This window comes from Colletotrichum scovillei, assembly GCF_011075155.1.
Source record: "Colletotrichum scovillei strain TJNH1 chromosome Unknown Contig00011, whole genome shotgun sequence".
Taxonomy (NCBI): domain Eukaryota; kingdom Fungi; phylum Ascomycota; class Sordariomycetes; order Glomerellales; family Glomerellaceae; genus Colletotrichum; species Colletotrichum scovillei.
Window position 1 is genome coordinate 2,151,328 of NW_023336269.1, and position 14,362 is coordinate 2,165,689.

The 14,362-nt window shown below is 54.4% G+C and overlaps 4 protein-coding genes across 4 annotated transcripts; 3 read left to right on the forward strand and 1 right to left on the reverse strand.

Moving 5' to 3' along the window:
• Positions 1–5,286: 5,286 nt before the first annotated feature.
• HER10_EVM0013233 (uncharacterized protein) lies at positions 5,287–6,673 on the forward strand. Its single transcript, XM_035482597.1, has 2 exons — positions 5,287–5,786; positions 5,967–6,673. The coding sequence occupies exons 1-2, from the start codon at positions 5,629–5,631 to the stop codon at positions 6,481–6,483; spliced, it is 675 nt and encodes a 224-aa protein (XP_035327462.1). The 5' UTR covers positions 5,287–5,628; the 3' UTR covers positions 6,484–6,673.
• Positions 6,674–7,088: 415 nt separating this feature from the next.
• HER10_EVM0000326 (ubiquitin-conjugating enzyme) lies at positions 7,089–8,755 on the forward strand. The gene is made up of 4 exons (XM_035470113.1): positions 7,089–7,223; positions 7,311–7,405; positions 7,495–8,384; positions 8,458–8,755. Exons 1-4 carry the CDS (start codon positions 7,162–7,164, stop codon positions 8,584–8,586), a joined length of 1,176 nt encoding a protein of 391 aa, XP_035326438.1. The 5' UTR covers positions 7,089–7,161; the 3' UTR covers positions 8,587–8,755.
• Positions 8,756–8,827: 72 nt separating this feature from the next.
• On the forward strand, positions 8,828–10,390 carry HER10_EVM0013438 (uncharacterized protein; the record flags this gene model as incomplete). The annotated part of the gene is made up of 2 exons (XM_035482795.1): positions 8,828–9,127; positions 9,851–10,390. The coding sequence occupies 2 exons, from the start codon at positions 8,828–8,830 to the stop codon at positions 9,962–9,964; spliced, it is 414 nt and encodes a 137-aa protein (XP_035327475.1). The 3' UTR covers positions 9,965–10,390.
• An 895-nt stretch (positions 10,391–11,285) lies between these two features.
• On the reverse strand, positions 11,286–12,275 carry HER10_EVM0000141 (ribokinase; the record flags this gene model as incomplete). Its single annotated transcript, XM_035469936.1, has 1 exon — positions 11,286–12,275. One exon carries the CDS (start codon positions 12,273–12,275, stop codon positions 11,286–11,288), a length of 990 nt encoding a protein of 329 aa, XP_035326416.1.
• Between the last annotated feature and the right edge of the window lie 2,087 nt (positions 12,276–14,362).

Genomic DNA, 14,362 nt, shown 5'->3' on the forward strand with positions numbered 1-14,362 from the left:
TCCAAGTATCCTCACGCCCAGAGTCGCATCTCATCCCGCACTCCATTGCATACGGCCTGAGCTAAGCTGTTCATCCCTTGATTTGATCACGCTATCATACGCCTTATCCTTGAAGTGAGTATCCGGTATCCCTGCACTCACCCCCGGCATCCGTCTGCATCGACGGCAGCAGTTAAGCCAAACTTCGAGCTACAGCATACTGGCAACATGGCATTTTGGCCCCCATTCTCGACTGCTTGCTGGCTGGCTTGCTGATTAAAGGTCACGCTACCTCGACAAACAACGCCAAGACCACCCCGTCACCCACCAGTATGCATCATGTCCATCACCGTCGAGCCGCTCACACAAAAGGAACGCTTAAGGGACGGCTCGCATTCAGGCGTTGAGCTGCGAGATACCTCTTCTGGGGTCTTCTGCCGCCGCTTTCAGATGTTCTAAACTGGATGCACGAAGGCGCTTGTCTCAATTAACACCATCACTTCCGACATGGTACCATTTCGCATCGTGGCACCCTTCCACTTGCTACCCAATAGTCTCACATTATGCTAGTCACTTTGCTTCCTTGAGGCGTAAGCAACTGTCTCCTGTTTCGACTCGATCTGCTGGCTCTTCATCAGATCATGTTACGATCTGCCCTTTTTCAGGGCATACAGACGACGCCCAGGCCCCCGTCTTGAGGAGCGCAATTGCTATGTCTACTAGGCTGGTTTGCCCACCGAAGAGCCACGAATTCCGAGCCTAGTAACTTTCGCAAACCTCGCCCGAATGTAGGCAACCCTTGCAGTGCCACTCTGGGCCAGGATTGAGCTTCTTCAATAAGGGCGCCGGTGCTTTCTAGATGACTGAGTCATCTTCCTGTCCCAACATCTGGCAACAAAATGTCAACATCGTGGGATGTATCTTTTGATGCGGCCAAGCAATCTGCTGCTGCCGTTAGCATAGTTTTCGTCTGCAGCACTGATTACTACCCACTTCTATGGGGCGGCCCGATGCCGTCCACGACAAGTTCCCGCTTCAAAAACGCCCTAACCCTGGAGCACACTTTCAAAATCTGAGCAGTGACGAAGTTCCGCCATGGATATGCGCCGGAAAGGACGGGGATTCCACGATCCAGGCCCCTTCCTTACTGACTCGTTTCGAGTATCCCCGGTGGCACAATTGGCTAGCGCGTCAGACTGTTAATCTGGAGGTTCGTGGTTCGAGCCCACGCCGGGGAGTTACTATGGTTTGACTCCATTATAGAAGGGTTGGCTTACATCTTTTTCACGAAACCTTTTTGCCGCCTGCTTACTTCAATATTCGAGCTGGGGTATGTACGAATTGGATGCACCTCATCCCCTTGAAGTGATGTGTTTCGTTAACTACAAGCTAGGCACACTCTTGAGCTCACGACGAGTTTGGCCTTCTTTTTTTAATCAAAAAAGAAAAGAACCTTCGTGACATCTCGAGTATACCTTGAGTGTAAGACGATTGGTTAGATGTACGTGTCTGTCCTCGTAGCTGTATCAGCTAACTCCTCAGTGCAGATATACATGGCGTATGAATTTCAGCTTCTTAACTACCGTAATGCAGGGTCTGCTGAGTGCTCATCTGCTGAAGGAGCGCGAGCCTTGTCTTGTGAGCGACCTTGGAAAAGGAAATGAATTATGTTGTTGACCATACCCCCGGGCATCCACTGATCCTGGCTAGGTGGCCTTCGCCGCAAACCTTTCATGCCTTTGAGCCCTGGCGTTACACTCTTCGAACGTTTGCTTTTTGCTCCTTATAGCTGATGATTGGAGTCTGCGCGACTGTCGGCTCAGGAATCCTTGCTCGGACACACGAAAGAGGAACAAGTAGTCCGTACTCACCTTCGGTCAGTCGACTCACCGGCTCGGTAGGTCGCCAGAAACAGGGTTCACTTTGTCTACCTAGGAAAGGGGGTGCTTCTCCACCGCAGAATCACTAGGCTGGAAGCCTTAAAGCTTGACTCCCACATTGGGTTCTGCGCGCGCGCCCCCCTGGTAAGTTTTCCCCGTAATCGATATGTGACATGTCACTTACCAACTCGTTACAGCCCTGTAGATCTCTCACCGCCTGCAAGCCCATCTCTTTTCTTACATTGACACCGTGAGCTGGGAGTTTGCAAGGATGGCCTACGCCAGAGCCAGCAGGACGAGCAAGGGAACTTGGCATCCTAGCCTGCTCCCCAGGAGCGGAATTTCCGGGCTCAAACTATATCCTAACAGGGCTCGAAGGTCAAATTCTCATTCCACACGTGCTTCTTGGTTCCGTCAGTCCGCGAGTGTACAGATATGGAGACGTTCAAAGACTATTCTTCGAGCCTGGCAGGCGATGTCAAGCGCCTGGGCAAAGGATGGTGTCACGTCATACGACTGTTGTCACGACCAGACGTTGTGTAATGACCCCCGCAGGCTGCCCGGGTAAGAGCAACAAACCTGGCTAAGGTCGCCTTGCTCTCCCAACCTGGCATCCGTGCTTGACCTTGGAAACTCCAAATGGGTGGCTAGTTGCCCTTGAGCACCCCCATGGTCGACTAGGGGTCCGGGGCGTCCGGATGCCTCTGTGCTCAATACTTCATGGGAAACAACAAGGTGACGTTACGGTTGCTGCGATACGTGGCTGCCATGGGTCCCACTCCAGGTCCTAGAGCCAGTGATTACTTGCTTACACCGCTGATTAGACCGCAGCAAAACTCATCATCAACCCAGGGAACCGTGAGCCTCATTACGGTTGACGACGTTCTGAACCCTGCTCAAAGGGGTGGTTCGCCCGTTGACTCACCGAAGTTCAGATCAAGGCATGTGCCACGGTTGGTCAGCCCTAGACAACAGACCTTGACGGGCCGGGCCATGGAAGCTTTGGAGCCACCCTTCACAAGGCTCAGGGGTGAAAGTGTTTGAAATTATCCGAGACTATTCTGGAACTTCTGCTCCGTACCGACAGGAATCTTATTCTGCCCCCCCGGGTGTTGAAGGTCGTGGAGTCTTTGTCAGGCGCTCTTCCGTGTGGTCAATCATCGACACAGCACCACAACACCGCGGACACGTCAGAGCGGAGGACTGACGTGGACACAAGGAGCCGTGGAATATTGACAACCCTGGATACAAAGACACGCGGCATAATAGCACTGACGGAAGACACCTGAAATGGACTTGAAGATGTGTGATGGCGAGCTGGACCGTCTTTTGCATCCTCAAGAACTGAGTCGCATTTGTTTCTGCTTGCGCTCTGGTATACTCCTACTCGCTCTGTTTTCCTATTTTGTCAGAGAACAAAAGTCTACAACGGAAGTCTCAGAGGATTAACTGTACAGCGTTCAAAAAGCAACCTAGGCCGTGTAGACTGGCTCTTTTGTGTACTTCATCGCTCACTGTGGCATATATCTCGCCGAGAATAACATTGGGTGCGCCTTCGGTAACCATCGGCCTGCCACTCTAGCAACCCACGATAATGCAAAGGTTGGGCGTATGCACGTTATCCGTACATTGATCGCCATTAGTACTCTGTCACAGCGGGTATGATCCAGGAAGGCCAGGGTGACCTCTGCTGTATAGATGTAACCGCTGAGTTCCGGTTGGTCATCGCCCACTTGTTTGCTGCGGAACCAACCAACGCTCTATTGTTGCGCATTCTTGTGTAACAGAAGAACAGAAAATTCCATATCTGACGTTGCCGACAGAGAGCCAGGCTTGTGGTGGTGAAGAGGCAACACTGCATTAGCACCAAGGGACTCACTACGTAGGCGCGGTCCGATGAGCCTGGGACAGATCTATTTCCAGGGTCAAACGTCCAGTCACTAAAGACAACCCTGTAAAAACGTTCGAAAAGCTGCCAGACTTAGCAACGTCTCAATTCCTGCAAGCTCTAAGCCTCCAGAAAGACAGTGGCACGTGGCACAACTGGACGGACCTACGATGGCAGGTCTCCCTACCAAAAAGGGCAGGGTACTGCAGGACATGTTCACCGAAGCTCCTTCTGAGTGGCTGAAGTGTCAACTCGGTGAAAGCACAGGCATGAGTAGCTCGGTACGCGGTGATTAGGTTCCTGGTACATGTTTGTGCGAGGACGCCGAAGAAGGCGCGAAGGGGGCGCGAAGACATGCGTCAAGGTAAGCTCACCAAACACGGGATGCTGATTTGGGTAACACGATGAAAGACGATTCATGCCCAATGTATGGACTGTATCGGATGGATTGGCGTTGGACAGGCCGAACAAAGGGATATGAATCGATCTAATCAGACAGTGGCCGGAGATACGGAAGACGCTATCCGGCTTTCGTTCCGTTTATAGGGACCGGTAAAGAGAGGAAAAGAGAGGAAAAGAGAGAATGAGAGCAATCTACCGGCGAGTCACTCGCATCGATGCCGGCCTACTCAATCTTGCCTCGTGCGTGCAAGCTATCGAATGCTGTGCTAATGAGGGTTTAGATGGTCGGGGAGGACGACAGTCGATGCCGCCATGCGCGGCGTATAACATGTCGATGCCTACCTTACTTTACATGCGCCAATCACTTGAAGGGAAAGTATCCATATAAGGTGAGGTTGGTACTTATGGATGTGTATGGGTAGGTAAGTAATACGGATAAATAGGTACGAATAAATATGTAGGTATTCTGTAAGGTAAGTCAGGTAGGTAGTCAGTCGTGTGGTGTGACGCACGTTTGCAAACGGGGTGACGGGCTATCCCCACAATCGCCCGCACGGTGTGTCGCACAAAGACCGACACTGTACCTCGGTTGCGATTTCATCACCGAGATACCATTGTTGTGTGAGGGACTCGCTGCTTCAGCTCCCTCAGTTCGACATAACATTGGAACCCGTACGACATGAGCAGATGAAATAGAATGAGGTAGCTGGAAAACACGAGGTGGTAGCTGCTTGCATACCCTTGTAGCCATGCTGTGGCTACCTACCTTACCTTACGCACCGAGTCCTTGAGCGATCGTGTCTGTTGGTCGCCGTCTCTAAATCTGGTAGAGGCTGTCTGTCCCGGTCATCCAATGCTTGAGAGCCACAGGGACATCGGATGGAAAGAGCCTGGAAACAACCTAATACCTGCCAAAGGTAATAGTCCGAGGTACCTTTAATGGAAAAGGACCCGGCTACCTCAAGGTACCTAGGTAGGGACCGTCCAAATCACCGGCTTTTACACTGTCCACCACCCTCCCGCCAGCTTCTTTTGACGACCTTACCCCATTCATCCCTGGCCCGCCGCACCGGCCCTAGCTAAGGTAAGTACTTTACACCACCTTACACCAGTGACCACGGAGGGTCCAACGCTACGCTGCCTTAATTACCTCCCTCACGCTCCGCTCCGCTTTACTCATTCTCCATTTAGCCCATAGGTCTGCGGAGGAGGCAACGACAACCAATTTGTTTTCTCCCCTCTCCCATCTCCCCTCGGGGTTCACAACATCCCTCACACGCACCACTTGCTCCACTGCAACATCCCGGGCACTAGCCACGAACCACGCACGCGGCCACACAGAGAAGCAAGCTACCTTACATACAGCACACGCATACGAACGACTATTGCAAACCCGCGCATCGCATAGCATCGCATCGCATATCGCGCATATCGCCGACCAGTGACCGAACCATACACCCAGCATCACAAGGAGACAACATGGCTGGCAAGAAGGGAGCAGGCGAGAATAGCAAAAAGGCTGCCGGGAACGCCCGTAAGGCCGATGCTGCTGCACAGAAGGCCGCTGCCGAGGACGCGAAGAGGGCTGCCGCTGAAGACGCCGACTGGGGCAAGGGCGCCAAGGGAGCTGGAAAGAAGTGAGTAAGAGTCACGAACAACGTGACGGCAACCTCCCCTCGGCCGCCACGATGTGGTGTCCCACATGTGTCACCACGGGCTTCCATGCATCACGTTTCCTCATCTCTCGAGATCTCCAGTACCCCACAGAGAGGAAAACCAACCCAGTGCCATGGCTGACCACATCATCCATCGTTTAGGGAAGCTGAAGCCGCCAAGAAGGCAGAAGCAGCCAGAAAGAAGGCCGAGAAGGATGCGCTTCTGAAAGAGGAGGAGGCCAACACCCCCGGACGGACTGGACCCAAGAACAACAAGACGGCCGTTAAGAAGACACGTGGGCTCGATCTGTCACAGTTGGACGGCGATCAGAGCGGAGGCTCGCTTGCCGCGCTCAACGCCACCGGTATCGACAACGCCCTCGACGCCCTCTCCCTCACAGGCTCCGACAACAACGCAAAGATTGACCGCCACCCCGAGCGACGTTTCAAGGCGGCGTACGCGGCATTCGAGGAGCGCCGGCTCAAGGAGATGGAGGACGACGGCTCGGGCCAGGGCCTGCGCCAGCAGCAGAAGAAGGACAAGATTAGAAAGGAGTTTGAGAAGAGCCCAGAGAACCCCTTCAACCAGGTGAATGCGAGGTTCGACAGTACCAAGGAGGAGTTGGCCGAGATCAAGGCGAAGGAGAAGGGCAAGATCGAGGCCCGCCTCGGGAAATAGTGGCCCAGTAAGAAGCCTCTCGGGCATGTCATTATTCATCCATTCGGAGGCATCACTGCTTTGGAGGGCTACATGTAAACGTGGCACAGAGATGCCAGGGCTGTAAGAGTGACGAGCATCAGTCACCTGCATATTGGGATATCAACTCTCGGATGTGAATAGATCATGAGACCAAAATTTTACCCCTCCATTTCTGATTGATTCGATGCCATCGTGGAGTTTCCTTTTGCCCATGCGTCATTGTTGTGTGCATGGCGGAATCACGTTGCGATTCGCGAACCCTCGTATACACAGAAACTTGAGAACTCTGTATTTTGCGCCTCCTCCACTGAAATTTCTCTCCGCCCGAGCCGCCAGCCTTGACAAGAGTGACGCCGACGCGACGGCCGAGATGACCGAGATCGCTACACCTGCCGTGAACACTTTTTGGCGGGGTAGCTTGTGACGTACAGTGGAGGTGGGGTAAAAACGGGCAGCCCTCGCTGTCACCGATAAGATAAGGCTTCTCTTATCACGATAAAGAATTGGGCCGGCAGAATATCTTACCGCTTTTCCTGACCGCCCTTGCTTCACGCATGAATGAGACGTTGTTCAATGTCTCAAGACGGGCTTCCTCTCATTGCGGCACATTTCATCCTCATCAAGTCCTTATTTTTGATGCTTTGTTTATAAGAAAAAATGGCGAGTCTACGGATGGGCAGTATGCCGTCGTTGCGGCGACAGCACCTCCTGGCCGAATTGTGAGTTTCCCCCAAACCCAGACCCCATCGAACGTCACCCCTTGAGGTCTGATTTAAGCGTGTAAGTTGCTAATCCCTGTACGCCAGCGCCGGTCTGAAGCAGGCTTGCCCGGAGGGGGTCTTTGTGAGCTTGACGCCAGGAGACCCGATGCTATGGTCCGGCGTCATGTTTGTGAGGCACGGTATGGAAGCCCCCGGACTCTCTTCACGATGAGAGAGGAAGACCCAGAGTGAAGAGAGGAACGGAGAGAAGACTGAGACTCGTTCGCAGGACCCTACGCTACGGCTATCCTGAGATTTCAGATATCGTTCCCAGACACATATCCTCGACTACCGCCACTCGTCACTTTTTCAACAGACATTTTCCATCCCCTAATCACACCATTAACAACGTACATGTACACCACCGACATTCAGGACAACGGCACGGTAAGCGCCACCGACGCAGAGCGCCTACCGCCCGGAGGCTTCAGTCTACGACACGGATTCCCCGCTTGGTTCGGGCGCGGCAGCAAAAGCAACGCGGGGAGCCGACAGGTCAGCGGCCAGCAGCAACAACAACCGCCCGCGACGCCCGCCAGAGGCGGTGGGGGGCCATCCAGCACTACGTCGACGCCGAGCTCAAAGGCGACGCCTCTCGGAGAACGGCCTGGCTACCTCGACACCTCGAGGCGAGAGGTCTCCACGTACGAGGTCTTGCGATATATCCGGAGCACGTTCGACGACGAAAAGGTGCTGGACTCGGTGCCACTCGAAGCTGCGGGAAACCCTGGCGCGTGGCACGCGTGGCGGACACGTCAGCGACAGATGGGCAAGAGTTTCCCTGGCGATCCGGCGCATCAGGAGAAGAGTGAAAAGGAGCAGGAGAGCGACAAAGTGGCAGAGGCTGCTGATGGTGTTGCTCAGGAGAAGAAGGAAGGTGAAGCGGAAGGGGAAGAAAAGGTGGAGGAGGCGCCGCCTCCGCTGCCTGAGAGGAAGCCTTCCACCAGCGGGAGTGTTCACTCCATTGTTAGGAAACCTATCGGCAGTGCGCCTTCCGTCTCCAGAAAGCCTGGGGAATGGAACTGGGAAGGCGTTTGGGAGGATAGAGTACAGAAGGGCATCGCGACGTCCCTATCTGAGGCGGTCTTGTACGGGGCGACGTCGGGTGGGGATGACCTGGTGAGTAACCTTTCTTCGCTTCAAATGCGTGAACCATGAGACTAGGGCGGCTTCTGACCATGAACGATAACAGATCAACTTCCTTGCAATGGAGGAAGGCGACGTGGACGCTGTGAGAGAAAATCTGCAGCGTACACTGGGAAGCAGCCCGGCGACACCTGAAGAACGTAGAAGCATGCAGGGCGTGCCTGCGTCGGAATGACGGATTTGACTTTGCTTGAAAGCGACTACCTCTAAAACCTCTTGACATTACCTAGCTCACCTAGCATGCACGTTCACCTTCCCCTGTAGCGGATGGGATGTAGACCTGCCTGCGTAGGTACATTCTTCTCTTCCACATAGCCTTACTACATACAACTTTTCAATGGCCCCTGCATAATAGATCATCATTCCAAGACGTCAGATCATCACGTACATTAACTTACCGTCTTGTTCCTTCGACTATGGGCCTCTCAACTCCCGTAGCCGCAGTTCTCATCGTTCTAGTCACCGTCGTACCCATGCTACTCATCGCAGGCTTCACCGCCCGCTTCATCTCACGCAACTTCAGGGACGCAGCCGGTGCCATCGAACCCAAGCCGGCGAGACGCTGGTTCGGCCTCCGACGCGTCAAATCGAACGACAGCGCCACCACCAGCCTCGCAACCAACACGCTACACTACGACGACTCGTGGCCGGATCTCGAAAGTCTCAGGACGTATCAGGACACCCCGACACCTTCGATCCAGCGCGGCATCCACGAGGTAGCCTCGGTGCCCCAACGGGCCACTACTACCACGGTCCAGATCCAGCCGCCGCCCGAGACATGGCATCCCTCGAGGGCCAGTCGTTTGAGCTGGAGTTTCTCGCCGACAAGGCGGAGGACGGATCAGAGAGGGGCGGTCCCGAAGTCCCGCAGCCGCTCAAGGTTCTCAAGAGACTCGGGCGTGGTTCTGGAGGGGAGTTCCGAGGAGATGCAAGCGGCTCGCGATCAGTTGCCGAGACTGACGAGGGTTTAGACGGTGTACCGGGACCATCTGGCGAGTCTCTCTTTGTGAGGAAGAAGCGAGGGAACCACGGGACCGGGAAGATGCCTCGTTCGAAGAATCGTGGCTAGGAACAGGCTTCACCCGGAGGACGGTCACAAGCGCATCGTGAGTCTGGACTTGAGACTGAATAACACTTGCTGATCTCGACCAGGACCACCAGCTTGGGATAAGTTCGTTTCACATGCTATTTCTGGGCCATTCGATGACGATGATGGCTTTGAGGCAGTATCCCAAGCACCACAACGCGGTGCTTCTTATTTCGTGCGGTCTTCTAGTAACTCGTCTCTGGCTGCTCAAGCTAGCACTTCATATCACTCAGCTACTTCAGGAGAGATAAACACGTCTCACAGCTCCCGTGTGCTCGTGCCGAAGATTTTCATCACCCCAGAAATGAGGGCTCTCGATGGCAGCACGGCAAGCTTCTGGGTTGCCGTCGAGGTTTCAGGCCAATTATGTCAACCTCTCAACGGCCTACTCTGCGACGATATTTCTATTGAGAATGAGTCTGCCTTGCTGAGCGGAGTCAATAAGCAATCTTCTACAGGTATGTAGACGTAAATGTCGATGTTGATCTCCATGCTAACATTGACTTAGATCCTTTCAGGCATGGGTGTATTCACAGCATGGATATCCAAATTGTTTCGCTTGGAACCAGTTGTATTCTTGAGACAATTCGGGATGATCCTATTCAGACGTGAGTACTTTCACCTGGTGTTTCTGATAATTGTCTGATTGTGGCACAGAACACTAGGCAATGGCGATAATGCATTGCTGCTTGCGCAAGTCCTAGTCAAATCGCCTCGCTCCACTGCCGTGACTACGCAGCAAGGCCATGTCAAACACAGGTCAGATGAGCTGATTGAAGACTTGGAGTATCAGTTAGGGGATTCAAACCTCGAGTACATACGCGTTTCGGTCAAGTACAATCATTCAGCATTCTTTTGCCAAAGTCGAAGTGACTTCATCGACGACATAGCAGAAGGCGGCACAAAACTAGAAACATTTGCTACGGCCATCGTCAAGCAACACAATCACCGATCACCATGGTCTCCAAGTTCAGCCCCAACATATAATCCCATTCCGAGCATCATCCGTGGACATTGGGAGTCAACGAAAGCTCGTAATGCGATTAACCGCATATCACCACAAAGGCCCCTCAGGGCGAGGTCCAGGATGGACTTGTCTTTGGGAGACGAACCAATGGATATGCTGAGCCCTCCGGTTGTTCCTAGGCGAGAGGCAAGCCTCGGTAGAGACGTGACAGTCAGAAAACCAGACGCAATGTACGATGGGTGGTCTCCCGGGCGTCGGAGGACGTCGGCAGTGGACTTGGACTGGGGTAGGCCCCGCGCGGAACAAGGGAAGCGGTGGCCATCAACTGCAACGTGCCCCGGCGAGGCGGCAACCGGAGCCGGATTCAAAAATAGGTTTGCGAATCATTTGGCCGCACTGAGAAGCCCGCGCTCGATAGGCCCGGGCGTTTTGAGAGGCTTGGCATCTTCAGTCGCCGGCACCCGAGATGAAGGTCATGAAGCAGAGAACAGAGAGGCGCATGGAGGAGAGTCCCCTCGCAGCCAGAGAAGAAAGTCATCCAGCCGTTGGAGTTGGACGAGCTGGTGGTCTTGAGAGGGCTCGAAGCTTGTGCTATTTTAGTCTTGGTTTATAGGAGTAGGAGGCATTCACGTACACGCGCGTCTCTGAGAGTATTCGAATTAGAAGCACCCGAGTTACGAATCGTATGGTGTTCGTTCACCCTTTTCACTATGATTTTGTCTGCTGAGCCTGAATGATTGATGCTTTTCTTTGTTTTTTGGTTCACTGTTTAATAGTTTTACGTTTTACTTTTTTTTACTCGATTTCATGCAGCCGTCCTTTACTGCAACTCATCTCTCCAAGGAATGGATGTTTGCGCGCCCTTACGCTCGACCGTCTTGGCCGCCGCATTGTTGGCGCTCTTGATGGCGGAGGAGATGTCAAAAGCCACGCCCTTGGCCTGGGCGGTCACGGCGGCAACGCAGTAGGAGCCGACAAAGGTGTCGCCGGCGGCGGTGGTGTCGACGACCTTGACCTTTTGGGCGGCGATGAGCTCGGCGGCGCCCTCCTTGTTGGCGTAGTAGACGCCGCGGCCACCGAGGGTAATGATGACGTTGCTGACCTTCTTGGCCATGAACCACTCGCCGACGCGCTTGAGGCCCTCGGGGGTGTCGAGTTCGGACTCGTCGCAGCCGGACAAGATGGCGGCTTCGGTCTCGTTGACGACGAGGTGGGCGAGTCCGTCGTAGGCCTCGTCAGGGAGGCGCTGTGCCGGGGCGGGGTTGAGGAGGACGGGGACGGAGGCGGCCTTTGCGGAGCGGAGGGCGGCGAGGACGGTCTCGAGAGGTACCTCGAGCTGCATCACCAGCAGGTCGGGCTTGGGGTCGAGGGTCTCGGGGAGGGTGCCGAACTTTTCGGGGGTGACGGCATGGTTGGCCTCGGGAGCGAGGATGATGCGGTTCTGTCCGGTGGGTTCATCGACGACGATGATAGCCATGCCAGTCTTGAGGTCGCTACCCACGGCGATGCGGTCGGTGCGAACGCCGTGCTCGCCGAGGTTCTTGAGGAGGAGGTCGCCGTAGGAGTCGCTGCCGACGGCGCCGATCATGGAGACGGAGGCGGTTTCGGCGGCGGCATCGTTGGGGGCTTCGCGGGAGCGGGAGAGCTTGGCGCAGGCGACGGCCTGGTTTGCGCCCTTTCCTCCAGGTGAAATGACAACAGAGTTCGAGGTGAGGGTCTCGCCCGGCAGGGGGTGGTGGGGGACGTAGGAGGTCAAGTCGATGTTGAGGGAGCCGAGAACGGTGATCTGGGGGGTCTTGGTGGCAGCCATTTCGGGCAATTTGATCTTCTTTCTCGGTGTTCGGTTTCTCGTGTTTTCCCTCCTCGGCGATGAAGATGATTAAGATGTCGTCAACGTCAAAGACAACCTGCAAAGGCAACCTGGGATATTTTATGATTCGGATCGTGCGGTCGCAATCGGGTATCTTGATGAGACAGAGGCTTCTCTTTCCGAGCGAAAGAATGCAGCTCGGGTACTGAGGTGAGATAACGGTAGATCAGGTGGTGAGGGGCAGAGAAATGGATGTGAGGCATTGAATTTTCCCAGCCGACGAATGGTGACAGGACCCCGCCAAAGCCAACGCCAACGGAGGTGGGATGATGATGCACTTGGCGGGGCATTGGCTGCCAGGTTCGCGGTTGGAATTCTGTAGCGTAAGGGTGGGAGGGGCAGCCGAGTGATGTTGCAGGGGGCCCGGGTGGGAATCCTCTCCGTGGGCCTGCTCGAGGGATTGGCCCTACGGACCGGGAGGGACCGGAAAGAGATCCAGTCTTTGCAGTCTTTGCAGATGGTGCATCTTTGGGTTGTTGGCGTTACTGGAGAATTTCCACAGAAAAAGCTGTCAAAGCAGGGAAAACAGACAAAAGACAGGATCCACTGTCGGCTAGTTTTTCTCGCTACTGGCTCTGGTCAGCATGATCAGGTCGTCTGAGGCCCAGTGCTGTGCAGTGATTTGATATGGCAACGCGATACGGTTTCTGACAAGATGTCCATCCGCAGGAATAAAGGGAGATTCAACCCGACACCTTACCTTAGTCAGTTAGAGAGACAGATGCCATGCCTAACATGTCCCCCTCCCCCAATTTTTCCATCCCTAGTCCTTGCCGAAACAAGGCGAAAAGACTGACAGCTGATGACCTTGGGAGCTCGCAGGTGGGAGGCTGGCACACTGGTTCAGGCACACAGCACACACACAAATAAAGAGCCGAGCCGAAGAACGGAGCCACCTTTTAAGGAGTGGAAGGTTAGTGGAAGCGTATCCGACCCCCTTACTCCGTACCCGTACCGTTCATGCTCAATCCGATCGGGTGTTGCAATGGAACCTGTCAGGTTGTCTTGCTGTCCATTCCTGGACCTTCCAGAAGTTCCAGAAGTTCCATTCCATCCACCAGCCACCGACCATCCGCCGAGACGGGCGGGATCTTCAGCTGCTGGGGAGCCATCCATGGATGCCTTACTCCGTAGACGGGAGAGAGAGAAGGGTCTGGACCTTTGATGTCCCCGTCCGTACTCCGTACCTTACCCAGCAAACAAATCTCGGCCTCCCCTCCGCTGCCTAGATGAAAGAGTGCTAGAGCAGCAGCCATCTTTTCGGCGCCATGGGCGGAATGGCTGCGCTGTTCTTGCCGTGCAGCACTCGGCATCCGCTGACACCGCCGGTTTGGGCGCCGGCTTGAACCGACCGTTTGTTTCGTTCTGTTCGACACGTGGAAGTGAACGACATTACGCCGGATTAGACTTTGAGGGTGCATGCGGCATACCGTTAGACTCGATCCCCTATTGTCTCCCACGCCCGCCACGCCATGCTGCATTTGGCGCGCCGTCATGCCTAGGTCCAGGCCGGGGTTGTGTTGGTGTGGAATGCGAGTGCGGCGTGCGTATGTGTGTGTGTCTGAGTCTGTGTGTCTATGTGTGTGTGTGTGGAGGAAAAAGTGTAGATGTTGTTGGGTCAAGATGGGATGAATGACTTCTTGACTTTGACATTTGAGAGAGTGTGTGTGAAGGTAGAGAGACGGAAAGGGAAAGAGCAAGAGAGACCGAGAGCAAACACCAACATCCTGAACAACTCAAGAAACTGCCCGGGAAAAGCAAAGCCAAGAGAAGGCAAGAAGAGAGCGAGTGACTTGCAAAGTGCCTTCCCTTTCTATGTCACAGAAGTATCTTCCTTCCCTTACCTTCCACTACCTCACTACCCACCTGCCTCTGCCTGTCTCCGAACTTTAGGCTCCTGCTCTCTCTCCCATTCCTGCCTCCAGTCATCAGTGGAGAGGTGCTTGCCCTGTCTCTCATCCTGGAAGGCTTTCGCCTTCCATTGCTCGACACACGACACACGACACTGCACTCTCATGCGCTCCTGG